The 27,035-nt window shown below is 38.7% G+C and overlaps 1 protein-coding gene across 1 annotated transcript in view; it reads right to left on the bottom strand.

The window, feature by feature from the left end:
* Positions 1 to 27,035, bottom strand: part of LOC126455722 (dynein axonemal heavy chain 3) — a 1,249,696-nt gene that overhangs the window by 570,304 nt on the left and 652,357 nt on the right. The window contains exon 38 of the mRNA XM_050091491.1: positions 17,065 to 17,250. Coding sequence (XP_049947448.1) covers positions 17,065 to 17,250 — 186 coding nt within the window. The remainder of the gene's footprint in view (positions 1 to 17,064; positions 17,251 to 27,035) is intronic.

Raw genomic sequence — 27,035 nt, 5'->3', positions numbered from 1 at the left:
ATAGATTGTGTGACCCGCACTAGCAATCTGAAGGAGAAATTTGAGGTACCAGTACCTAAAAACAGAGGAGAATTAAAAGGAAGTACTGTGCCCTCAGCCAGACTTACAATATAAAATGTGAAATGATGATGGGAGGAATTTTGTCTATAAACTGTAAGTCATCTTTCCAACAATTTAGCATGTTTCAAGGCTGAAGGGAAAATACATCCCTCAGTCTTTATCTAATAGCAAAAAGCAAAGAACGGAGACTCTTTAATGTGAAAGAATTCCAGAACTGGAAAGATTTTGAGAAGAATTTTAAAGAGAAATTTTAGATTGAAGGATAACTGCAGAAACTAACCCCACAATTACTGGACACGACACCATAAAGCCGTAAAGGTGGTGGGTTCTGATTATATTTTGAATGGACCTTAAAAGGGTGAAGTTCTTAGATGGACCACAAAGTAGGAGTCATGCAAGGAGAGTATTAATCAGTGGTTTGTTCGTGTATGTATAGGAGAAAATTATTAAAAAGTACTGATCAAGGACCACTCCAATTTTCAGTTACTTGGAAAAATTGGATATCCTTACTAAAGCTCATGAAGAAGAGAAGCATGGAAAGAAAAGCCAGTATTCACAAGGGGAGATTACCACCACAAGGGACAGAATTTAAGCAACACAGTTTGGTAATGTGAAGAGAAAGGATACTGAGGGGTCATATGGTGGGAATACTATAGCAAAGCAAGAAAAATAACTGGGAACAGATCTTATGAAGGGTAAATATGCACAAATAGAACTGTTGAAGATGAGGCTCCAGGGGTTGATCCAAGGGACACCACAAGGTAAAAAGAGATCAAGTAGTATATTGGGGAAATGGAAACAACACCATGTGCCACAAAGAGCCACCAATCATAGAGCATCAAGATTAAACTATTTTTATATTGCTGTAAACTTTGTACTGGCTGTAGTCTTAGGTCACAGGGAAATGTTTTATAACTGTTGTTCATCATTTACTGCCAGTAGTTAAGAAAGTGAGGTTGTTATGGAGCGATGAGTTCTTGTAATACAAAACTTGTTCACCATATGAGAATATAACTTTGTGTTTCTCAAGTCTTTAACAAAATGGAAAATAAACAGCAAATTATTCTGTGGTTTTTCAAGAGTGATGAGAGAGTAGAGAAAGAGGCTCTGTACGCCAAATAATAATGAAACCAGGGAAGTGGTTCTGCTGTCATAACCAGTCACTTCTAATACTTAATAACTTGATCTATCATTACGTTTTTGCAAGTAGTATGTTAGTGACTCCTCCTTTTTATTACGCCAGCTCGCATATTTTTGGTTGTACCAATTTTAGTAGGCTATCAGACTTCGAGGTCATGATAGCATGGAGGGAAAACCTGCTACCGAGGTACACGAGTTAGTTAAAGGAATTTTTTAAACTTATGACTGCTGACATGTGCTATATCTACATCTCCTACTTTTCTTGTTATAATTCCCACCAAAATACTGTTATGAGTTTAAGTGAAGTTCACAATGACCTGATACACTATATGGTCAAAATAATCTGAACACCTTGCTGAAACTGACTGACAAGTTCGTGGCGCCCTCCATCGGTAATGCTGGAAATCAATTTGGTGTTGGCCCACCCTTAGCCTTGGTGATAGCTTCCACTCTCGCAGGCATATGTTCAATCAATCAGGTGCTGAAAGATTTCTTGGGGAATGGCAGCCCATTCTTCACGGAGTGCTGCACTGAGGAGAGGTATCGATATCAGTCGGTGAGTCTTGGCATGAAATAAGTGTTCCGAAACATCCAATGGTGTTCTATAGCATTCAGGTCAGGACTCTGTGCAGCCCAGCCCATTAAAGGGATGTTATTGTCGTGTAATCACTCCACCACAGGCTGTGCACTATTAACAGGTGCTCAATCATGTTGAAAGATGCAATCGTCCTCCCCGAATTGCTCTTCCACAGTGGGAAGCAAGAAGGTGCTCAAAACATCAACGTAGGCGTGTGCTGGGATAGTACCACACAAAATAACAAGGAGTGTTAGCCCTCTACATGGAAAACACAACCACACCATAACATCACCACCTCCAAATTTTACTGTTGGCACTACACACACTGGCAGATGACATTCACTGGGCATTCGCCATACCCATCAGATCGCCATATTGTGTACCATGATTTGTTACTCCACACAACATTTCTCCACAGTTGAATTGTCCAGTGTTTACACTCCTTACACCAAGCAAGGTTTCATTCAGCATTTACCAGCGTAATTTGTAGCTTATGAGCAACTGCTCGACCATGAAATACAGGTTTTCCCACCTCCCATCTAACTGTCATAGTACTTGCAGTGGAGCTTGATGCAGTTTGGAATTCCTGTGTGATGATCTGGATAGATGTCTGCCTATTACACATTACGACCCTCTTCAACTGTCAGCAGTCTCTGTCAGTCAACAGACGAGGTCGGCCTGTACGCTTTTGTGCTGTATGTGTCCCTTCACGTTTCCACTTCACTACCACATCAGAAACAGTGGACGTAGGGATGTTTACAAGTGTGGAAATCTCATGTACAGACATATGACACAAGCGACACCCAATCACCTGACCACTTTTGAAGTCCGTGAGCTCTGCGGAGCACCCCATTCTGCTCTCTCACGATGTCTAATGACTACTGAGGTCGCTGATATGGAGTACCTGGCAGTAGGTGCCAGCACAATGCACCTAGAATGAAAAACGTATGTTTTTTGGGGTGTCCTAATACTTTTGATCACATAGTGTAGCACTCAACTTATTATACTTTGAAAACAAAAATCATTATTCCTATGAGCCTAATCACACATGCTCTTCGTCCACATTCATTCACTTGAAATTTCTCAAATGTCTTATTCGATACAAACAGTTTTGGAGTAGTATAAGATACAGCTCACGTGTTAAGGAGAATGACATTAATGTAATAAATACTGATTAATTAAATACCAAATTTGTGAAATGTGTTGTGAAAAAATAAGAATTTTAACTGTAATGTAAATAAAGGAAAAGGAGGAGTTGTTACCTACATTAATAAAGCACACAAGTTCAAAGACATTGAGGCAAGTAGATTTGTAATGATCACCACATAGATGTGTGTGCTCCTGAAATAATACTGAAAAATAGTCCACACTTGATTGTAACTTTTTATAGATCCCCAATAGCAAATTTTTAACAATTTGGATTCCTTACTATGCTATCTGTCAGACAAAAGTAAGTTGGTTTGTGGGGCGCTCAACTGCACGGTTATCAGCACCTGTACAAATTCCCAACCTTTTCTCAGTCCAATCTCACCACTGTCATGGATGATGATGAAATGAGGATGACAACACAAACACCCAGTCATCTCAAGGCATGTGAAAATCCCTGACCCCACTGGGAATCGAACCTGGGACCCCGTGCTCGGGAAGTGAGAATGCGACCGCGAGCTGCAGACTCTATCGCTGAGACACATCAATAAAGGCCCTAGGGCAGGAAAATGTTTGATGATTCTGTCATGTCCACTACTAACATTTCGTGATACACAGAAACAGTAAAAGTAATTGCAGAATAATCAGTGAAATCTGCAGTAGTGGAAGCAGTTGAAGAAAATGATGTTAACAATGACATTTGCATAGCATGGTGCGGACTGTGACAGAAAAGTGGCCATCAGTCTAAAATTTCTTGTGTGAATGCCATAAGTATTGATACCGGGAAGGTGCTTGATGTTCAAGTATTGTCAAAACATAGCCATGTAGGCACGAAAGTGGGTACCAATACTGAACAGAAAGAACTGCATGAACACAACTGTCAGAAAACTTATGATGATACAGTGGAGGAATGGAAAGTATTTCAGACATGAAGAACTTTCAGTGCTCTGAAGAACAACGTCTGGTTCGCTATGCTAAATTCATTAGTGATAGTGACTCCACTTATATGAATATCAAGAGCTCAGATGGAAACCCAGTTCTAAGCAAAGAAGGGAAAGCAGAAAGGTGCAAGGAGTATATAGAGGGTCTATACAAGGGCGATGTACTTGAGGACAATATTATGGAAATGGAAGAGGATGTAGATGAAGATGAAATGGGAGATATGATACTGCGTGAAGAGTTTGACAGAGCACTGAAAGACCTGAGTCGAAACAAGGCCCCCGGAGTAGACAACATTCCATTGGAACTACTGACGGCCTTGGGAGAGCCAGTCCTGACAAAACTCTACCATCTGGTGAGCAAGATGTATGAAACAGGCGAAATACCCTCAGACTTCAAGAAGAATATAATAATTCCAATCCCAAAGAAAGCAGGTGTTGACAGATGTGAAAATTACCGAACTATCAGTTTAATAAGTCACAGCTGCAAAATACTAACACGAATTCTTTACAGACGAATGGAAAAACTAGTAGAAGCCAACCTCGGGGAAGATCAGTTTGGATTCCGTAGAAACACTGGAACACGTGAGGCAGTACTGACCTTACGACTTATGTTAGAGGAAAGATTAAGGAAAGGCAAACCTACGTTTCTAGCATTTGTAGACTTAGAGAAAGCTTTTGACAATGTTGACTGGAATACTCTCTTTCAAATTCTAAAGGTGGCAGGGGTAAAATACAGGGAGCGAATGGCTCTATACTATTTGTTCAGAAACCAGATGGCAGTTATAAGAGTCGAGGAACATGAAAGAGAAGCAGTGGTTGGGAAGAGAGTAAGACAGGGTTGTAGCCTCTCCCCGATGTTCAATCTGTATATTGAGCAAGCAGTAAAGGAAACAAAAGAAAAATTCGGAGTAGGTATTAAAATTCATGGAGAAGAAATAAAAACTTTGAGGTTCGCCGATGACATTGTAATTCTCTCAGAGACAGCAAAGGACTTGGAAGAGCAGTTGAATGGAATGGACAGTGTCTTGAAAGGAGGATATAAGATGAACATCAACAAAAGCAAAACAAGGATAATGGAATGTAGTCGAATTAAGTCGGGTGATGCTGAGGGAATTAGATTAGGAAATGAGACACTTAAAGTAGTAACGGAGTTTTGCTATTTGGGGAGCAAAATAACTGATGATGGTTGAAGTAGAGAGGATATAAAATGTAGACTGGCAATGGCAAGGAAAGTGTTTCTGAAGAAGAGAAATTTGTTAACATCGAGTATAGATTTAAGTGTCAGGAAGTCATTTCTGAAAGTATTTGCATGGAGTGTAGCCATGTATGGAAGTGAAACATGGACGATAAATAGTTTGGACAAGAAGAGAATAGAAGCTTTCGAAATGTGGTGCTACAGAAGAATGCTGAAGATTAGATGGGTAGATCATATAACTAATGAGGAAGTATTGAATAGGATTGGGGAGAAGAGAAGTTTGTGGCACAACTTGACCAGAAGAAGGGATCGGGGTAGGACATGTTTTGAGGCATCAAGGGATCACCAATTTAGTATTGGAGGGCAGCGTGGAGGGTAAAAATCGTAGAGGGAGACCAAGAGATGAATACATTAAGCAGATTCAGAAGGATGTAGGTTGCAGTAGGTACTGGGAGATGAAAAAGCTTGCACAGGATAGAGTAGCATGGAGAGCTACATCAAACTAGTCTCAGGACTGAAGACCACAACAACAACATGGTGACTCCAGTTCATTCAAATCAATAATTGACAGCAGGCCCTATGATGACCTACCAGCGCAAAAGTTAGAATGTGTCTGTCATGTGCCAAAATGAATGGGTAACCAACTATGTAAAATTAGGCAGAACTTTTCTAGCAAAAAGTTTCAAGATTACAAGACATTAGTGGATGTTTGACTGAGAAAACAATTAACCATCTAAGTGAATGCTATGACCAAGCCATTAGAAAGAATTAAAACAACCTAGAAAAGCAATACAGGAAACACTTTTCCATACAACATCAAATGATGAGATGCCACTACACAGCTTGTGTTCAACTGATTGGTGTAAATACTGCACAGCTGAGGTGGCAGGAAACGAATATACCCATAGAAATGCGACCCCTGAAGCTGTTGCAGAGTAACAAAGCCAGTATGTATAGGTCTAGCACATCCAGATCTTCTGAAGAAATGCCTCGCTGGAAACATTCAAAACGTAAATAACTCTCTCGACAACATTATATATACCAGGATGCCATAAAATGTATATTGTGGGCTTGAAAATGCTGAAGAATGCAGTCAGTGGTGCTGCGATCACCTTAAATTATGAAAATTCAGGCAGAAAAAAAGGTTCTGAAGAAATCTTGAATTAAGTCTGGCCACAATACAGAAGCAATCATAAGAAAAATGAACAGACATAGTCTCCGAAGCAGAAATTATGATTAGAAAGACAACAGAAGCAGTGATAGAGAAAGAGACTGCATTTTGTTGATCCTAAAAAAAGATTACAACGCTGAAGAACTTTATGCTGCCTCTTCATTCAATAGTGAGTTGTCCTTTACTACAAATTTCAAGTGCTATTTTTGAAAAACTACTTTTTTTTTTTTTTAACAAATTTCTCCCGTTACCTCAGAAACTACTTAAGCTATATCTTTTAAACTTGAACCTCTTACTGAACGTGATATTATATTTACGTAGGTCAACAGTGGCAGAGATAGCACTCATAGTTCCATGATTAAAAATAATTTAGAAAGTACATAATTTTTAAGACCTTAACTAAAATTTGTATCTCCATTCATAACAAAGAGTGACACTTGATAGCAGATCAGTGCATGCATATGATACAACACTATATGCTGGCAAAGTTTTATCTTATCATCTCCAACAGTTCCTGAGAAAAAGGTATACAACTACATTAAATTTAACATAATCAGGATAGGGACCGATACTCCCCTTCACACCATAACATGACCATGCTGAAAAACACTGATTGTCAACTTATCTGGTGGCAATAGGGTCTTTTGGTGGTGATGAATATGTCTTTCCTCAGCTTGCTCTCCTCCTTTGCCTCAAGGTCGAAGTGAAGTGTGCTCCAATTGCCCTCAGTGCCTGACACAGTAACAGCAGTTCGGCAAGCAATTTACACTGTCGCCTAGATTGTGATATGCCAGGGCCTTCAATTCTCTTGCTACTCCTGGTTCTTCACAAAGAGGCAGTCTACTACTTCATTCTTGCCATTCAAACTCCATCTGATCACAATGGAAGCATTTGGCCACCTGACCATCACCTCATATGACAGCCTTCTCATCCCATCCATAAGAACCTCCAGATCTGGGGTTCTGGGTAACTTTTCCATCTCCATCCCTTTTCATAAATCTCATCAATTCTATTCCTTCACATCTATTCCTTCGCCTTAAACCCTTGCCAGAAGAAGGAGCCAATGGCTCCGAGACCTTGCAAACTCTAAAATCTTTGCATGCTTGTTCACCTGCCACCACTTAGTGAGTAGATTTCTTTGTCTACTGAATTACATTATATTTTCAAAATTTGATTATTTCCATTAAAAAATTAATTTCATACCTTTATTTTTTTGAAATAATAATTAAAACTTAAAGAGCTTGTTTTCGAAATTTGATTGTATTGATTAAGAAACTGATTAAGTAACTTCAAACAATGGAAACTACAAGTCGGAATACCAACAATGTAAGTAAAAGATTGTTATGTACTGTAAAGTTGCAGACAGGCACAACAAAAACACCTGTACACATTAGATTTTGGCTACAGCCATCATCGGAAAATGAAATGTACACACATTCATTCACATAAGAAAGACACCTCACACGTACATGACTACCATCTCCAGCAGCTCGGACTGGAAAGCAACTGTCAGGTACAATGGGAGCAGCAATATAGGGGGGAGTGGGGAAAGGAATGGATAGCAGTGTACAGGTGGGGGCAGAGAGGAGTGCTGTCTGGCAGGCTGTGCAGGAAGTAGACTGCCAATAGGTGCAGCATTCGGAGACTGTGGGCCTGAGAGGTAGGGGGGAACAGGGAGCAAAAAAGGAGAGGAGTGGGGAAAAATGGCCAGGAGTGTTGGCATAGGGCAATACACAAAGATGGTGCGAGACAAGATGAGGGAGGAGGTGATGGGACACACAGAGTGGAAAACTGTCGGTTGGGGGAAACGGGGACAGTATGTTATGACCAGGATAATTTCAGGAGCAGAGAATGTGTAGTAAGGATAACTCCCACCTGTGCAGTTCAGAAAATCTCATCGTGGAAGGAAGGATCCAAATGGCTCAAGTACTCAAGCAGCCATTGAAATTGAGCATGTTATGCTCAGCTCCATGTTGCACCAGCTGTATGTTGTGCCGCAGGATGGTCTATTTTGATCTTGGCCATAGTTTGATGGCGGCCATTATCCTGATGACAGCTGGTTGGTAGTCATTAAAATAGAAAAAGCTGTGCAATGACTGCAGCAAAGCTGGTAAATGACATGGCTCGTTTCACAGGTGGCCCAACCTATGATGGGGTAGGATAAACCTGTCTGTTGTTGTCTTCAGTCCAGAGACTGGTTTGATGCAGCTCTCCATGCTACTATAAACTCTGCAAGCTTCTTCATTTCCAAGTAACTACTGCACCCACATCCTTCTGAATCTGCTTAGTTTTTTCATCTTTTGATCTCCCTCTACAATTTTTACCCTCCACACTGCCCTCCAATACTAAATTGGTGATCCTTGATGCCTCAGAACACGTCCTACCAACCGATCCCTTCTTCTAGACAAGTTGTGCCACAAATTCCTCTTCTCCCCAATTCTATTCAGTACCTCCTCATTAGTTATATGACCCACCATCTAATCTTCAACATTCTTCTGTAGTACCACATTTAAAAAGCTTCTATTCTCTTCTTGTCTAAACTATTTATCATGCACGTTTCCCATCCGTACATGGCTACACTACACAAAAATACTTTGAGAAAAGACTTCCTGACACTTTGACATGTCTCCTGTACCATAATCACATGATTTGTAAGTGTATGTTATGAGACTAATAAATCACAATTCACAATATACTTGATGTTAACAAATTTCTCTTCTTCAGAAATGCTTTTCTTGCCATTGCCAGTCTACATTTTATATCATCCTTACTTCAACCATGATCAGTTATTTTGCTCCCCAAATATCAAAACTCATCAACTACTTTAAGTGTCTCATTTCCTAAGCTAATTCACTCAGCGTCACCTGATTTAATTAGACTGCATTCCATTATCCTCGTTTTGCTTTTGTTGATGTTCACCTTATAGTCAATGTTGCATCACGTCCTGGGTGTAAACCTGAAATTTACTCCACACATGACCCCTGGGTGGTCCTAAGAAGGCAACAGAACTGGCAGCCAGACAATCTTTCTAGATCTCCTGGCTATTTGAGAAGTAAGGAAATGACTCATAATCACATCGAAAGCCCTTCTCAGGGCCAAGCATCTAGGAAACTTGGAACAAGTATTAAAATATGCCAATAGAACATTGAGGGCATTAGTAAAACCAAATGCCAAATTCTTCAACAGTTATTGACTAAGCACAACATTAACATGGTTGCCCTGCAGCAAACACACACAGATAATGAAGATCAACTATGTTCCAGAGGAAAAATATCAGGATACAATATCATTGGTGCAACATAGCACTATGTGTATGTTGGACTTTAACAGCCACCACATGCAATGGCAATACAGAACAACTGATACCAATGGTGATGCCTTAGCGAACTGGGGAGAAGAAAACAACATCCACCTCATTTTTGATGCTACAGATCAGCAGCTTAGAAATGAGAGTATGACCCAAACTTATGCTTTGTCACAGCTGATGAAAATCACCAGCCGGTCAACACAAGCCGAAATGTTTTGCCAGATTTTCCTCACAGTCAACACTGTCAATTCCTAGTAAATATCAGCACAAGTATTCCATTGATAGCCTCAACTCCTCGACCCAGATGGAATCTACAAGACGTGGATTGGAGAGCTTACTCTGAAGACCTCGATAAATGCCTGGGATGGATCCCTCCATCTGCTGATAGCTATAAATGGTTAATGGGAGCAGTCATCAGCACAGCAAAAAAGCACATACCTAGAGGATACTGCAAAGCATACATTCCAGGCTGGGACGAGAAACGTGAGGAACTGTATAATGACTACCAAAGCAGCAGTGACAGAGAAATAGGAGATGAACTCAAACACAGCCTTCATACTGCATGACAACAGAATGGACGGAAACTGCTCAGGCTATGGACTTTAAATTATCCAGCAGAAAAGCATGGTCCCTGCTTCAAAAACTGGGAGGAGCCAGCCGTATCACTCGAGAAGAAAAAAAAAAAAAACATCTAAAAGGGTAAACCACCAACAGACCACAATATTAAACATGAACTGAGAAAGCTAAAAGCAACAGCAAGTGTTGACACTAAATATTCATGCGACATCATCACCAAAGAGATCTTGTCAGCAATGAAGGACACTAAACCAGGTAAAGCCCCCGGGCTTAGATGACATCCTCTCAGAGTTTCTTATCAAGTCTAGCAAATATAAGGAAATAAGGTTAGCAAAGTTCTTCACATCACCACTGTAGGCAGGAAACATACCCCAAGATCTTAAACGTGCCAAGATAATTGCCCTCCTAAAGCCAGGTAAACCAGGAAATCTTCCGCAAGACTACCAGCCCATAGAACAGCTTGGCATGGTGTACAAACTTCTGGAACGAGTACTACTTAACAGGATCGGTCAGACAAAACTCACAGCCATCCCAATAGAACAAGCCGGCTTTTGTCCCAACCAAAGCTGTGCAGACCAAGTCCTGGCCCTTGAACACTTATTGAAGTGGGATTCCAAAAGAAATTAAAAACATCTGTGGCCTTCATTGAATTGTCAGCAGCCTATGATACTGTCTGGAGACAAGGCCTATGCTATAAACTGATGACAATAATTCCCCGTCAAAAAGTCACAAAGCTTATTGGTAACAGAGGATTCCAGGTCGTCATGGGAAACAAAGTCAGTAGCCAGAAATTGCTTGAAAATGGTTTACATCAAGACTTGGTGTTTGCCCCACTGCTTTTCAGCCTATACATTGCTGACATGCCAGACACAGCTTGTAGGAAATTTGGCTATGCTTATGACTGGGCCATTGCAATGGCTATGCTTATGACTGGGCCACTGAAATAAGGCACACCTATTTTGATACAATGGAAAAAACCCTTACATCCGATCAGTCTGCCCTGGCAGCATACTTTCATAAATGGAGGCTTAGCCCTAACGCCACAAAGACAGAAGTAACTTGCTTCCACCTCAATAACAGAGAAGCCGACAGAGCTCTGGAAGTATACCTTGATGACACATGCCTCTACCACAACAAGGAGCCAAGGTACCTAGGGGTTACATTAGACAGAACCTTATCATTAAATCACACCTTACAGAAGCAGCTGCCAAGGTGAGAACAAGAAACAACCGCATCCATAAACTCTGCAGAACCACCTGGGGATCAACAACAACAACTCTGAGGATGTCTGTGCTGAGCCTGGTATACTCTGTGGCTGAGTACTGTGCACCAGTATAGCTAAACTGTAGTCATGTGAACAAAATCAATGTCGCTCTCAACAACACCACGCGCATTATTTCAGGAATCGTTAGGTCTACACCTAACATATGGCTACCCGTCCTGTCATATATCACCCCTAAAAATACAACAAGAAGCAGCCTTGGTCAGGGAATACAACAAGATCAAAGTAAACCCTGAACTACCAGTAAACATCAATATACCTGATCTGAGTATCAAGAGGCTTCGTTCAAGACATCCTCCTCTTGCTGTCGACAGCATCACTGGGACTGACATCTACTCTTGGAGAAGAGAATGGCTCCAAAATGCCTCAACAACTTGCCACCTAATGCCTTGTACTACTGAGGCAGTTTCCGAGTTTGACCAATCCCACAAGATATGGTCAACTCTGAATTGACTATGAACTGGGCATGGGAGATGTGCCGACTCACTCTTCAAATGGGGACTGATGTCTTTGCCATCATGTGACTGTGGTGGGCCTAAGCAGACCATGAAACACATCAGAGAAGAATGCAGTGCCAGAGCATTCAGTGGGGATTTTGAAGAATTCCTCATGGCACCCCAAAAATCCATTGAATATATACAACGATTAGATGTTAGTCTGCGAATGGCTCTGAGCACTATGGGACTTAACATCTATGGTCATCAGTCCCCTAGAACTTAGAACTACTTAAACCTAACTAACCTAAGGACAGCACACAACACCCAGCCATCACGAGGCAGAGAAAATCCCTAACCCCGCCGGGGATCGAACCCGGGAACCCGGGCGTGGGAAGCGAGAACGCTACCGCACGACCACGAGATGCGGGCGTTAGTCTGCGAATATATATAACGTTATGTAATGTAGAATAACATGATCCAATACTGAATTGTACTTAAATGTCATATATTAAATAAAAATAAATATAGCCTCCTTTCAAGACACTGTCCATTCCGTTCAACTGCTGTTCTAGGTCCTTTGCTGTCTCTGACAGAATTACAATTTCAGTATATAATGATAGGTAATCAAAGTGCTGGTGAATGATGTGGTTTGGTTGTCCCAGTCTGGGTGATGAAGGGTGCACTCCTTTGTGACTATTTCTTCGGGGTGGTGGGAGGATTGGGGGTGTATGGGGAAATAGCACAGGGGATCTGTTTGTGCGTTACGTGCGGGAGTTTTTGTCACTGCAGATAAGCAGCCCTGGGTGGCCTGGTTATATGGGATGTGTGGATGAGATGGTAGCTGTCTAAATGCATGTACTGTTGGTGGTTGGTGGGTGGAAGTCAATGTCCAGAAGTTAGATAATTGGCAGAGGCCTTTTGAAAGTGGTTACTGTGATTCATAACAATTGTGATGGAACCTTCATATGCAAGTTCCTACCTGATTAGGTAAGGATTTGTTCTGAGGTTGTGTAAGGGTATTGTTTCTTCTGCTGTAAGGTTGGTGTTCTAATGAAGAGGCCTGGGGAAGAATGGTGAGCCAAGTTAGAGGACCTGGAACGTCACCAGCATCTAGTTTGGTTGCGGGGAGGGGGGCAGCGATGGTACCAACTGGAAGAGGCCTGGTGCAATGTTGAGATTAGGTTGGGTTCGACTGTAGGGATTGGTGGCAAAGAAGTTTTTCAGGATGTATACATGGACCAAAAAAAGAAATTCCTGGATTTTCTCCAGATCTCCCAGTTAAAAATACAATTTCTCCCAGATGAAAATACACTTTTTCCATGTTAAGTGACAGTACACTTTCCCTCGGAACTGTAAAACTAATGAATCATTTTAATGGTTATGGTTTTATACAGCAGCTTAGGATTTCCCAGCACTTTAGAAAATGGAACTCAGGGGAAAAAAACATGTTTTGGAAAGTTCTTTGATGTGCAGCAACACGTCCACTGCATATTTTCATATAATGAAAGTATAAATTCGCATTCCACCAAAGACCGCATATTACTCTCCAAAGCTTTGAAATTGAGATTGTGATGTGCTTTTGTAAGCCAGTCATAGCTCATGTCACATGTTCTCACCAGCCGATGGCAGCAGATATTCAGAGCATAGGACACATGATGTAGTCAGCCCATAGCAACATCACTGTTAAGTAGTGTGAAAACACAAATAGGAAAAGTTAATATACATAGTGCTGCTACAAGAAAAGAAAAGCTTTCAGATATAGTATTGATCTCTAAGATTAGTAAGCTGTGAGAGAAGCTAAGCTTTCACATATAATGTTGATCTTTTATGCACGTTTTACACTTTAAGATATATCACACAAATGTGCCAGTAAAATGTTTAATACTGTCATAAATCTCTGATCTTCTGGGCTCGAAATTCTTCCAAATTGATTGTCATCAAGGAGTTGATTTTTAAATGAGAGTAAAATGCTCTGTGATTTAAGATTCATCATACATTCTGCACATGGTTCATCTTGCGAAAAAGGAAATTTACTTTGAAAATAATGGTTTTCAAACCACAATTCGCAATATTTTCCCATGATCTGTTAGAAATACATTTCTTCCAGCAGTTGCTAGAGAGCGGCAGATAAGAGGTGTCACCGCGATTGTGCAGCTGTGATGATGTAGGAAGCCCATATGTGTAAAACATTAAATGATCTTACATTATGTCATAAAAGAAACAAGACATCAGAGGATACTCCAAGAGCATCGGAATTTTTGTGAACCATACAAAAATGCATAATTTGCCTTAAACTGCACATTTGTATGTCCAGACTGGCAATGAAGTAGGCCTCGACCTGATATTAAGTTCTTCAGTGTGGTTTTCGGGATGTAAATTTTTTTGGAGTACCAGTACAGTATTATCTCATATTGAGTTCATTACTATGGCATAATGCCATACATGCTAGAAGATGAAAATGTGCAATTGAAATGCAGCAAACAGTTGAAACTAGCCAATAGTGCACTAAACACTTCGTTTCAAATAAATTGGCTGCCTCAGTGGAAAAGATAGATAAAAGCTGAATTTCTTTAGCAAAGCAACATAAGTAATTCATTATTCTGCAGGGCGACTAATTCTTGAATGTCAGAAAGGTGGAAATAAAATAAAATCTGAAACTATTAACATATTTTAGCTTTCCGTAATTATGTGAATGTATTTTAATTCACTTGATAGCTCCCAGCCACAGAAATCACTTTGTTTTCATTTGATGTGAGAGCAGTAAATGAAGAGGAAACAGAAAGATCACTAAATGTAAACACAGATCACGTGGAGACTACTCACCCACCCCCATCCCCCTCCCACTCTAACAGAGACTCCTCGGGCCTATGATGTTTCCAACCGGGGCCGGGGCAATACCAGATGGTGGCGGCCCCCAATCCATATCCATCGAGGACGGAAAGGGGGGGGGAGGGGGGGGGGGGACTTTGCAATTAATACTGGATGGGATTATTTGTAAACAGAAGAATAAGAACTCTTCAGAAAATTTGGACTCTTTATTGCCTATTAGCTAATAACTTGCTGTTCTGTGAGACATAAAATTAAATATAGGATACATAAAACCAGTAAAGGCATGAGACAATCCAGACAGTACACATTTCTTCAGTGCTTAAATCCTAGCATTTTTTTCTCTCTAATCTTGCTACAGCTTTACATGGCGTGCTTTCCTTTCTGTGAAAGAACCTGTTACTTCATCAAAATTCATCAAACGGTTGTGCTACATGAAAAATCAAAATGTCGTTGTCTAATACTCAAAAAGCTGTTAATACAACTAGTACCCAAGATTGGTGTGGTTTCTCGATCTGATTATGTCTATTTTGTCACTGTCTGCCAGATAAAAGAAAAGAAGCCTTTCTAATACTGCAGCAATTGTAACACATACCAAATAAGCGAGACTGTTTCGGTAATAATGGTCATTTTTATAATATGGCAGAATATAATTCATAAAGTACCAATATAAAATGCCCCTCTGGCCTACTACAAGAAGAAAGCCTTATGTTAGGTAATAGTTTCACATTTCATTCATACGCTCCAGTTTCTCAAGCATGAGATCGAAAAGAAGTAGTATGAAATTTTTGGATAAATTTGGAATCATCTTATTCTTCCATAATATGTGTGATGTTCCCGTTTCTTCTTCTTCTTCCTCATTCTGACAAACAATTCTCATCAATAATTCTGTAACTATTCCTACCATTGCCAAAACTCATTCTCCGGTTAACTCTACTAACGCTACCAGAATCACCCGTTTAGTTATCCAGCGATTATTCTCCGATTAGACATTATTGCACATTCGTACAAAGCGTTTTCCACACTACTCCCACAATATAACTTAAGCGGCTGCTAGCCAGGGACTATACAACTTGTCCTTTCTAGTTTAGCGACCCAACCATAAATTTTCTGTCAAAATTTCATTTTTGTAGATACACTGAGAATCTTTTTTACCTGTTATTCCTGCTAGTCATTTATTTCCACTCTGGTAGCCTGAATCTATGGACTTTGCTAGTAATTAAAAAAATGCTGATCATTCACACACCCAATCAATCACATAAACAAACAGCAGTTGGCAGTCACCCATTCGGCTTTATTCTGCTCAACTCGTATAGCCCCGTCCCCTTTTGTCTGCAGGAATACACTATGCACGCATTCAAAAATCAACTTATGATTCATTCAGAAAGCAACTTAGAATGTGTTCAAAAATTTTAAAAAACCAACAGGGATGCTTTTCAAAATCATTTGAACAATCGATATACCTATGTTCGCTAGATGCTAGGCGCTTTGTGACACCAGGCTTTCTTCCTCGAGAATATGAATTTGCCTCCTCCCCCATCTCTTGATATGCTTGAGAACATTCTTTTCCCACAGTTGGAGACAGTGTCAAACAACTTAATTTACGAACAGGATGGGGCACCACCACATGGGCATCTGGAAGTGTGGGAATTTTTAAATCTAAGGATTACTGAACGATGGATCAGTTACACTGGACCTCCAAGGTCACGGGACCAGACTGTATGTGATTATTTCTTGTGGGGGCTTAGGACAAACTTTATGTGCCTCCATCACCAATAATAATGAATGAACTGAGACATCACATAACAAGAGCTTTGGAACATGTAATTCAAGACATACTCACTGCAGTGTGGGAACAATTTGAATACCGCATTGACATATGCTGTCCATCTCAAGGGGGCATATTGAACACTTATGAAAAGGAAACTTTTAGAGTTTACTGTTCATCAGAGAACCAAATTCATTGTACATGTTTATTACTTTCAGAAATATAGATGTGCCAAACTGGATAATTCTTTTTGCTACAACTTGTGCTATGATGTTCCATTGCAAAATTCTATTTCAATACTAACTCATAAATTAGCTATTTTCAGAAATATCCTTACATACAATATTTTCCTTTTCATGTTTTACAATCTCATTTCAGACTTTTTCAAAGTAGTGTTGATATACATCAGATATGTGTCTCTTCAAACTTTCCTGGCACATATGTTGTAAATAGTCTTCATGGGTTCGACATGCAGCAAACTTGTGAAGACTATTTACTACGTCAGATATCATAATGTGAGGTGAAACAAAATGTTTTATGGTGGGTGTCTGGAGACTATATTCCATAGAGTATGTCTTAATCATTTACTGTCATATTGAGTAAGTTAAAAGTAAATTAGAATTACAATTAATATCTACCTTTCCAAATCTTGTAACATTTGAATCAAATCCTTTGCTGAAATGCCAGTCAATAATGGCTCCAAAGATTTTTGTAAGTGTATTGTCGGGAAACGAATCAATGGATATTAACATCAAATGCCTTATGAAGCGTCCCGTGATTTCATTTGATCCACCCCCAGGAGGTCCCATTGCTCCAACAAAAAGCTGTAAAACACATATAGTATTAAAGTTAAAATTCAAAATTATTTGATTTTATTACTTTGAGAAGAAAATGTAAGAAGAAATTCAGGGAAAATAGCAGTTTCACCTGAAACATCATAACAATTTCTAAAATAATGATATATCATTTCAATTATTCTGAGAATTATTTTTCTCGAGTTCTCACAAAATTGACATGTGATAATATTACCATTCAAAATTTTGTTTAGCGTGAGTGCAATGTTCACCTAATTTTACAAACTGAACATTATTTATTTATGTATTTATTTAGTTTCATTATTATTAAATGTCTGCTGCCTTTGGTAGTTCTGAAACTAAAAGTTCATTATACATTTTAATCTAGAATACAATGGTCACATTTGTGCAAATTGCTTTTCAGTTGTGCTACATAGCCAACTCATTCACTTGAGGAGCATCTCATTATTGAATTTCTGCTCCGATTAGCTAAATTAATAGGTTTGCTGCAGGTATTTAAACTTCTGAAGTTAGACAAGATTAATCTTAGTGTATTTACAGGTACAGTACTGTTAGCATATCTTTACCTAGAATGTAATATGTGTTATAGTGAGGAAATAGGTTGCAACATCTCTGTACATCAAAATTATGCTACAGTACTTAGATTTATTCCTTCCTGTCGCAAACAGATGTCAAGAGCTTCAAAGGAACTGTCTTGTGCAGTATTGGTATAAACTTGAAGCTGTAAATGGTGTTAACTGTTTCTGTTGAAGAGCATTGGGGCCTGTACAATATGATAATCAAAGCTAAGTACAAGTATACAAGCTGTCCGAGATACGTTGCAAGGATCATTGAGGGACTGTGTAGGGTGCCTTGAGGAACAAATTGAGGATAGGAATCTGTGTTTGGAAACATCATCTAAAAAAAGCTGGCATCTGACGCTAGGCCACACCTTTGGCAGCAAACGTCAATCCGTACGCTGGCACACCACAGGTGGAATGTCTTGCAATGCTATCTGTTGTTCAGTGATTGCTACTGAATGCCATGATCACCAGTGGAGAAGATGGGACTGCTGTGTAGATACGCCTTGTGCTCTGTTACCTAGGGGGATGACGGTTTCACACAAGGGTTTGCATCTGCAGTGTGTTTTCTACTGTACACCAAAAAACACTGGAGATTTTAGAGGCTTCCAGGAGAAAAATAAACTCCTTCTAAAAGGACTTAGCAGGTTCAAAAATTTTCACAAACTCATTTGTGCAACTACAGACCTTGTCTGAGAATAACTTTGTAGGAAAATAGATCAGTTTTAATCCTTGTACTAAGCTGTTATGAATCACATAAAGTCAGGTGTTAGTGACAGTTGTAGCAAGGATGGCTGAATTCACTGGCCCATAGTGCGAACGCTATGTTTTTTGGTTTGGAGAATGAAACTCCAAGACAACTGTGCAATGAAATTTTCATACCCAGTACATTAAAGATACTCCCACTAGACTTATGAGTTGTGAATGGCATAAATGTTTTTTTAGAACTGGGCGCTTGATAAGTCATAAAAAATTCCTCAGGTTGATCAAGTGTGTTAGATGACACTGTATAGAAAGTGAGGCAAAGGTCTGTTAACAGTCCTAGAAAATTAACTGGGTATAGTTCTTGTGAGTTGGGCATTCCATGCATGACTGTTTGAGATGAGATGACATCTATTGTAAAACTAACAATGATACAAGAACTTAAAGAAGCTAATAAGATTGTTCATGATGATTCTCGTGGAAAAATATTAGTGATTAGATAAAATGTACGTTTCACTGGAAATATTATCTTTATTGAAGAGTCAACGTTTGATTTAAGTGGTAAAGTTAAAAAACACAACTATAGAAACGGGAGCAGAGAGAATCATGACAGCCAAAAAGTTAATGTCTTTTGAACATTGATCATGAGTAAGATTCGTGGGCCTTTCTTTTTTCGAGAGAAAAAAAACACTGGAATAGGGAACTTACATTTGCTGGAAAATTTATCAATCCCACTCATTGATGAAGTTGATCATGAATGCAGTGTGCATTTCATATCACCCATGCTTCGGATTTGCTTAATAACCACTCTCCAGGTAAATGGATTGGTTGTACAAGGTGTGTCTAGGCTCCAAACATGAGAAATTTTTATTACTGGAATTTTACAAAGAGGCCAGCTTTCTCATTCATCACCTTCTCATTGATGCATCAACAATCAACAGTTTTATACTGATGTAGGCCAAATACTTACGTGCACGTGTGAAAGAACAAACACTGTAAACAATCCACAGCTGTATGAAATACTTCATAGTTTATTGGCTGTCTGCCAATTCCTTGACATCAGCAGTATGAGGTAGAGACTTACCGTCCAATAGTGACATACGAAAATTTGTTCTGGATGAGGACTGTAACCCCAGTTCCCCACTTTTCATAAGTGATCACTTGAACTGCTTGGGGTATCTGTGCACATTCCCTAGACAAACCCAAACCTGCTTATGTAATGCTGTCTACATCCTTATACCACAGTCCACTAAATTCGTGAATGCCAAGGAATTCTCAATCAGTGAACAAATGTAGAAATAATCTGAATAGTCATCAGGGCAGCCTCTCTGCCAATCAAATCACATTGCAGGATCACTTCAGTTTTGAGACTGCAGGGTCTCATAGCCACAGCCAAAAAAGTCTCTTGCTTCGCTTCCTAGTCACCACCAGAATAAATGCCAAATGACTTGGTCTTCTTTGCTTTTACATATCCTTTCTCCTCCAAGGTGAGTCTGAGGCTACTTTGGTCATCCTACCAAGCCTCATCATATAGTTCCCCTTCTCCATGCATAAGCAAACTTATACGTGCTTTATATATATGAGCACCACATATTTATTATTAGGTGACACTGCTTTCCAATCCTGACTACATCCTGAAGAGCGAGTACATGGTGAAGGTCTGCTGACTAAAAACCCATCACATATATCTGACCTGACATCTCTTGATGCTTTTCTTGTAGGGATTCATCAAGGGTACTGTGTTTGTACTAATCATACCAACTTCTCCAGCAGAGCCCATAGTAAGAACCATACCACAATTAAATGAGTTATGCATGATGTGGTGCTAGGTCATTTCACATGAAGCCGACCAGGGTGCAACGGGACTGTTTCCATATGTAACAAAATTTTATGGGAAGGCTCCATAATGTCTTGAACATATTTGTACAAAGTATCAGCCCTATATCTCCTTTGGTTCCATTTCTACGGCTTCTCGTAAATATGGGTTCCAAGTTTGGACCATAGCTCTATATCTCCTTTGGTTCCATTTCTACAGCTTCTCATAAATATGGGTTCCAAGCTTGGACCATCTAAATGCATAATAATGTGCAAAGTTAGGGTATCAGTTAAGATCCCATGCTTTTGTACACTCAAATGACTTTTTGTGCTAAATAAGAATTTATTACCGACTAGATTTTTAATTACATATACTGACAGCTGTACTTCTTCAAAAAGGCAGGAAATTCACTGAATGAATGAAAAAGGGCCCATTTCCAACCACCCAAAAATGATAATATTATGGGTGGTTTCAGCCAATAATGGGATCATGCTGAAAGAGAAGATACCAGAGACGCATCTTACAACAGTAGAAGAGTTAATGGAGGAACTGGATCTAAAGCTTCATGGTTTGATATACCACCATTTCATTTTAAAATACCAAAGATCATATCTGCAGCACCTAAATGAAAATCTTGAACTATTCATTTACATTTTGCTGTGAACTATTCATTTGTTCTTTTAGGATACTGTTCAATGATTTCATTGGGAGAACAGCCAAGCCACATTACATCCCTATGTAGTTCATTTTGTTGGTAAAGAGCTACAGGGTAAGTGTCTATATTAGTAGCAACTTACTTTGTTATGATACCATTCCAGTTCATACATTCGTATGAGGCGCATCAAATATTTGAGGTAACAATATGAAGTACATTTGCTACTTTAGTGATGTATCTACAGCCCATTATAAGAATTTTATTAAGTTATGCCCGCATGAAACGAACTTTTGTATCTCTGATGAGTGGAATTTCTTTAAAAGCAGCTATGGAAAATCCCATTGTAACAGCAATGGAGAAACAGATAAAAGAATGGCACCTCATGTTAGTCTGCATTTTGTTGTGAACTGGGGGTGTCCACTATGATGAAGCTATTGCTGATGATGAAAAAGGGTAATACAGCTATCCCGATAGGATGGACGTGAATTGTAAAATACATTCCTTAAATTGTTAACACTGGTTACAGCAACTGTAGAATGTAGGTTTAACCTATCTGTGCTCCACTGACTATAGTTACATTAGCACAACTAATAAGTTGAAAGAAAACTAATCTTCTATCTTGATGCAGCTAATCTAAGAACAGTTCCAAATTAACAATACTCACTTTTTAAAGGAATACACTGCCATTTGATTGTTTTATTGTTTATTAAAGTACAACTCAAGTTTCAGCCTTTTAAGCCATTTTCAAATATTTGATTGTATGCCTTTAACATATATTGTAGGACATTTAACATGTTGTCCTGCTCAAACTTGGTCAAAAATTAAGAAAAATATTAACTCCCCACCAAATGCCAGATGTGGAATCACTATTTTGTAAGAGATCAGAAAATAACTGAAGGACCACATCACATTTAGTAAAAACAGGCTTACATTGGTAAATAAAAGATGAGAACATCTATCTAGTATTTAATGATAGTATCACTATGTTTTAAGGACATAAACAATAAAACATTCAAATGGCAGTGTGGTCCTTCAAAAAATATTGTATAAATGTTGCTCAACAAAACCAGTAACAGTATTCACAAGGAGAGATCCTGAGCAGTGGAATTAACTTTTCGAATCTGTCTATACAGCGATGTGGGTAAAGATCCCAGGTATCACACACTGCAGCCATTCACCATGATGGGCCCTCATTTGCTAGTAATTGAAGGAACAAAAAAATAAATTGAAATTTTGTGTGACACTCAATAGCGTTAAAAAAGTGGAATTGTCTAGTCTGGTTGTATGGTATAATGGATAGTGTAACAGGAACACATGCAGGAAGTAGTAGGTTTAAGTCTTGGTTGATGCACTAAATTTCTTATATTTTTATTTTTAAGTCTTTATTAAAATTATTACTCTATTATTTTTATTCAGTTAATTTGCTTAAACATAACTTTTTGTTTCTAATCAATTGTCACATTATTTTAATTACTGTATGAACTTTGTCATTTGTTTCATTTTTCCTTTATATAATTTAAATGAACATGAATTTAATTATATTTAGCTATTATAATATTTAAAAACAAAGATGATGTGACTTACCAAACGAAAGCGCTGGCAGGTCGATAGACACACAAACAAACACAAACATACACACAAAATTCAAGCTTTCGCAACAAACTGTTGCCTCATCAGGAAAGAGGGAAGGAGAAGGAAAGACGAAAGGATGTGGGTTTTAAGGGAGAGGGTAAGGAGTCATTCCAATCCCGGGAGCGGAAAGACTTACCTTAGGGGGGAAAAAGGACAGGTATACACTCGCACACACACACATATCCATCCACACATATACAGACACAAGCAGACATATTGGTCTTTAAACATATACAGACACAAGCAGACATATTGGTCTTTAAATATGTCTGCTTGTGTCTGTATATGTGTGGATGGATATGTGTGTGTGTGCGAGTGTATACCTGTCCTTTTTCCCCCCTAAGGTAAGTCTTTCCGCTCCCGGGATTGGAATGACTCCTTACCCTCTCCCTTAAAACCCACATCCTTTCGTCTTTCCTTCTCCTTCCCTCTTTCCTGATGAGGCAACAGTTTGTTGCGAAAGCTTGAATTTTGTGTGTTTGTTTGTGTTTGTTTGTGTGTCTATCGACCTGCCAGCGCTTTCGTTTGGTAAGTCACATCATCTTTGTTTTTAAATATTATTTATATTTTCCCCCTAAGGTAAGTCTTTCTGCTCCCGGGATTGGAATGACTCCTTACCCTCTCCCTTAAAACCCAGATCTTTTCGTCTTTCCCTCTCCTTCCCTCTTTCCTGATGAGGCAACAGTTTGTTGCGAAAGCTTGAATTTTGTGTGTATGTTTGTGTTTGTTTGTGTGTCTATCGACCTGCCAGCACTTTCGTTTGGTAAGTCACATCATCTTTGTTTTTGGATATATTTCTCCCACGTGGAATGTTTCCCTCTATTATATTAATATTATAATATTTTATTATTTGAAAATTCCAATCTATCAGTTAAAAAAGGCAAAATAATCTATTTACATTTGTGCAATGTTGTAAAAAATGTATCTTTGTTAACAGATGTGCAGTTTTTATTTGCACAGTGATCATCGTACAAACACTTAAAACATAATCTAAATACCTAGTGCACTATGGACAAAATTATGCAAATGAAAATTTAGATGAAAGATGGGTTTAGAAGTAAAACAAAATTGAAGCAAAATGAGAAATAGATGTATAACACAATAATGTAGACAAAGCAACATGGTGATAAAACAAAAGAAATTAAACAGAAATTAATACATAAAATCAATTGAAAAATGTGAACAAAGGTTTCAAGTGGAGAAGGAATGATAGGACAAAAAATGAGAGCAAATGAGGAAGTTGACATTATTATTAAAATTATGTGGCAAAGGAATGGAAATTACTAAAATTACATTTAACCCTTTTGCAGTCAGCCGATTTGGAGTGGTGTGTGCTAAAAATGTTATGCATATTTATACCGTTATGCTGCATTCCATTTAAATTGCTATATTTCACACAGTATTCACTTTAAAAAATTACCACTTATCCATAAAAGTGTGTAGGATATTGTGGCTTACACAGATTATCATAATGTTTCAAATGAATTTAATTGTGACAGTACAAATAAAATATTTTTTTTAAATATTATAAATTTGACTTTGATTCTGTATATCCAACACTGTGCTTCAATTTAAGAAGGATAACTACAGTCCATAGAATCTACACACAGTTCTGAGTAAAATGACATGAGGGATATGAAATTTGTGTTGTTATTTAGAAAGATAATAATTATTTATTTGAAGAGAACATTACAGAATTTCCATGTCTACAGTATGTCTCAACCATTTGCGTTAAGGAAAAAATTCACCATGTAACCCCTTATTACATCTATTACAAACAGTTCTTGACCTTCTTTTCCTTCCCTCACTAGTACACACACAGCATCTTGACTCTTTCTTCTCTGGAAGTTTTCTCAAACCTGGAGAACCACGAGGGTCATCAGTTGGATGTTTTTCTTGCAGCCATTTATCTGAGTTGTGTTGGGTTGTTTGGGGAAGGAGACCAGACAGCGAGGTCATCGGTCTCATCGGATTAGGGAAGGATGGGGAAGGAAGTCAGCCATGCCCTTTCAAAGGAACCATCCCGGCATTTGCCTGGAGCGATTTAGGGAAATCATGGAAAACCTAAATCAGAATGGTCGGACATTCATCTGACAAGGCTTCAATTATCATTACAGTATATACATATCTGGAAAAAACTTTGCTTCCTTTATTATGCTCTTTGTATAATATGTAAGAGTTCAGCACCATTCTTGACATTATGTTAAGAGCTACCTTCTTCCAGTAATGGCGAGTTCGCCTTTCATCCAAATACGCGTACAGCATTGTGTCAGATGTGTCTATCCCACCCATATACTGGTTTTACTGGTGTATTATTTCTGGATTTGTACTGTTTCATTTTTATTTTGGTCTTCAATGTCACCAGCACCAACTTTATTTGACACTAAGGGAACGAGGGTGTGCCGAGATTTTTTTCTCTTGGTACGCACATGCTAGTACCGGACCTGACTGACATCTTTTCCCCAATTCCAAATTTTTTGCTAAATTGCTCTGGGAAATATTTCCTCTTTTTTCTTACAGTGCCAGTAATGTATGTACCTAATTTATAAAGACTTTTTACAAGTGGTACCGAAATGAAATGTTGTCCACAAAGATATATCCCTCATTCAAATAATTACCCAAACACAGTAACTTCTGGACAACACAGTAACCTAAGCCATGTTTTGCAATCTCAGCCTTATCTTCTTGGCTTTTGGCACCTCTGTAAGTATAAAACCCACGACAATAGTGCATTATAGAGTCACACAGCATCTAGAATTTGATTCCCCATCGGTGTTGGTGTTTGTTTGGCAAATACTGTAATAGGTAAGTGTGACATTTAGTGCCAACTAGACTCTCATCAATACTAAGTTGTTCTTGAGGTGTCTCATGATGTCTAAATATATTAGCATGATCTACCAATGGCTGGTACCTGATACATGGGTCATAATCAGGATGGCCTGGTGCTGGACATTTATCACTATCCACAAGATGAAAAAATTTCATAAGATGCCTAAATCGGTGGGCAGAAAACATTTTACCAAACCATGGAAATGCCTGTGACAGTTTTGTGCTCCAGTATGAGAGCATTGTGGGCCTTTCATTGAGTCCCATATTTAGTAAGCAAGCAATAAAACCTCTTACCTTGGTGCTTGTCACATTCTTCCATTTCTTATACAGTTTGGACAATGTAGGACAATATAGCATGTTGAGTTATAAACTGTGTAGCTGAGTGATTTGTTTCAGTTACAATAAGCTGGAGCAATGTTGTAGAAAAGGATAAATTTAAATATTCTATCACAGGAGATCCTGCTGGCCGCATATGTTTTGGTCCTGGCAGCTCTTGAAATGGATGTGGTAATGGCTGTAGTGTTTCAGGTGCAATTACTTCAGTGTATTGTACATCTTCCATTTCATCTTCACTTTCGTTCACAATATCGTCAAGTACATCACTGTCACTTTCTGAACTGTTCCTACTTTTGCTAAAACACTCTGTATCACTAGTAAGTTCTAAAAGTTCACAAATGTCTTTGTCAGTAAGTCCTCTGCTGTGGCTTGGTGTAGCTTGCATTTTTCACAAAAAGCAGAGAAAATAAACAAACTGTAAACTCGTAATGTGAAGAAAAGCACACAGAAACTGTGATAAATAACAGTACTGCGCAAAAACAAGAACGTGGAATGCAATAACAGAATGTAAACATGTACTGCAAAACATGACATCAATAAACAAACTATGCAAAAGTGGACTAATTGAACGCTAATATTTCACCGAAACGATGCTCAATTGATGATAGCTATTGACTTACACATAACTCAAGGCAATGAGCATCTGTAATCAGCATGCCAACACCATAGATCGTTACCTTGACATTCAAAGGGTTAAATCATGATGATCAAAGTCATTTTGACAAAGATTTAAAAATAAAAAAAAGACTTGCTGTAGTAGACAAGATTCAAACCCACAACCTTTTGTACATGAATCTGTTATCCTATACATTATACCACAATATCAGATTGTAACTCGTAAATTCTTTAATGATACTGAGTGTGCACACAAAATTCTGATTTTTTTTTTTTCTCTTTTTTTCCAGTTACTCGCAAATGGGGGCCAACCAGGGAGAATGGCTGCAGTGTGTGATACCTTGGATCTTAATCAACATCACCATGTAGATAGTTTCTAAAAGCCCGTGGCACCACTAGGGAACTCTCCTTGTCAGTTAATCTTTCAGCATGTAGTCTCTGTCCTGACACGACAATTCTATTCACTGTTCTGTTCATACTGAGGACTATCCACTGTCTATATGTTGGCTACTGTTTCTATATCTCTCGACAACGTTAAGACTTGAAGACATGACAAATGCTCTGAAGGAACTCCCTAGAATGACTTGTACAGACATACAACTTGTAACTAACAACTTCTGCTTGTGTTATGTCTACTTAAGTGTGCGTC

This window comes from Schistocerca serialis, chromosome 2, assembly GCF_023864345.2.
Source record: "Schistocerca serialis cubense isolate TAMUIC-IGC-003099 chromosome 2, iqSchSeri2.2, whole genome shotgun sequence".
Taxonomy (NCBI): Eukaryota; Metazoa; Arthropoda; class Insecta; order Orthoptera; family Acrididae; genus Schistocerca; species Schistocerca serialis.
The sequence above is the reverse complement of the archived record's forward strand: the minus strand, read 5'-3'. Positions and strand labels throughout refer to the sequence as shown.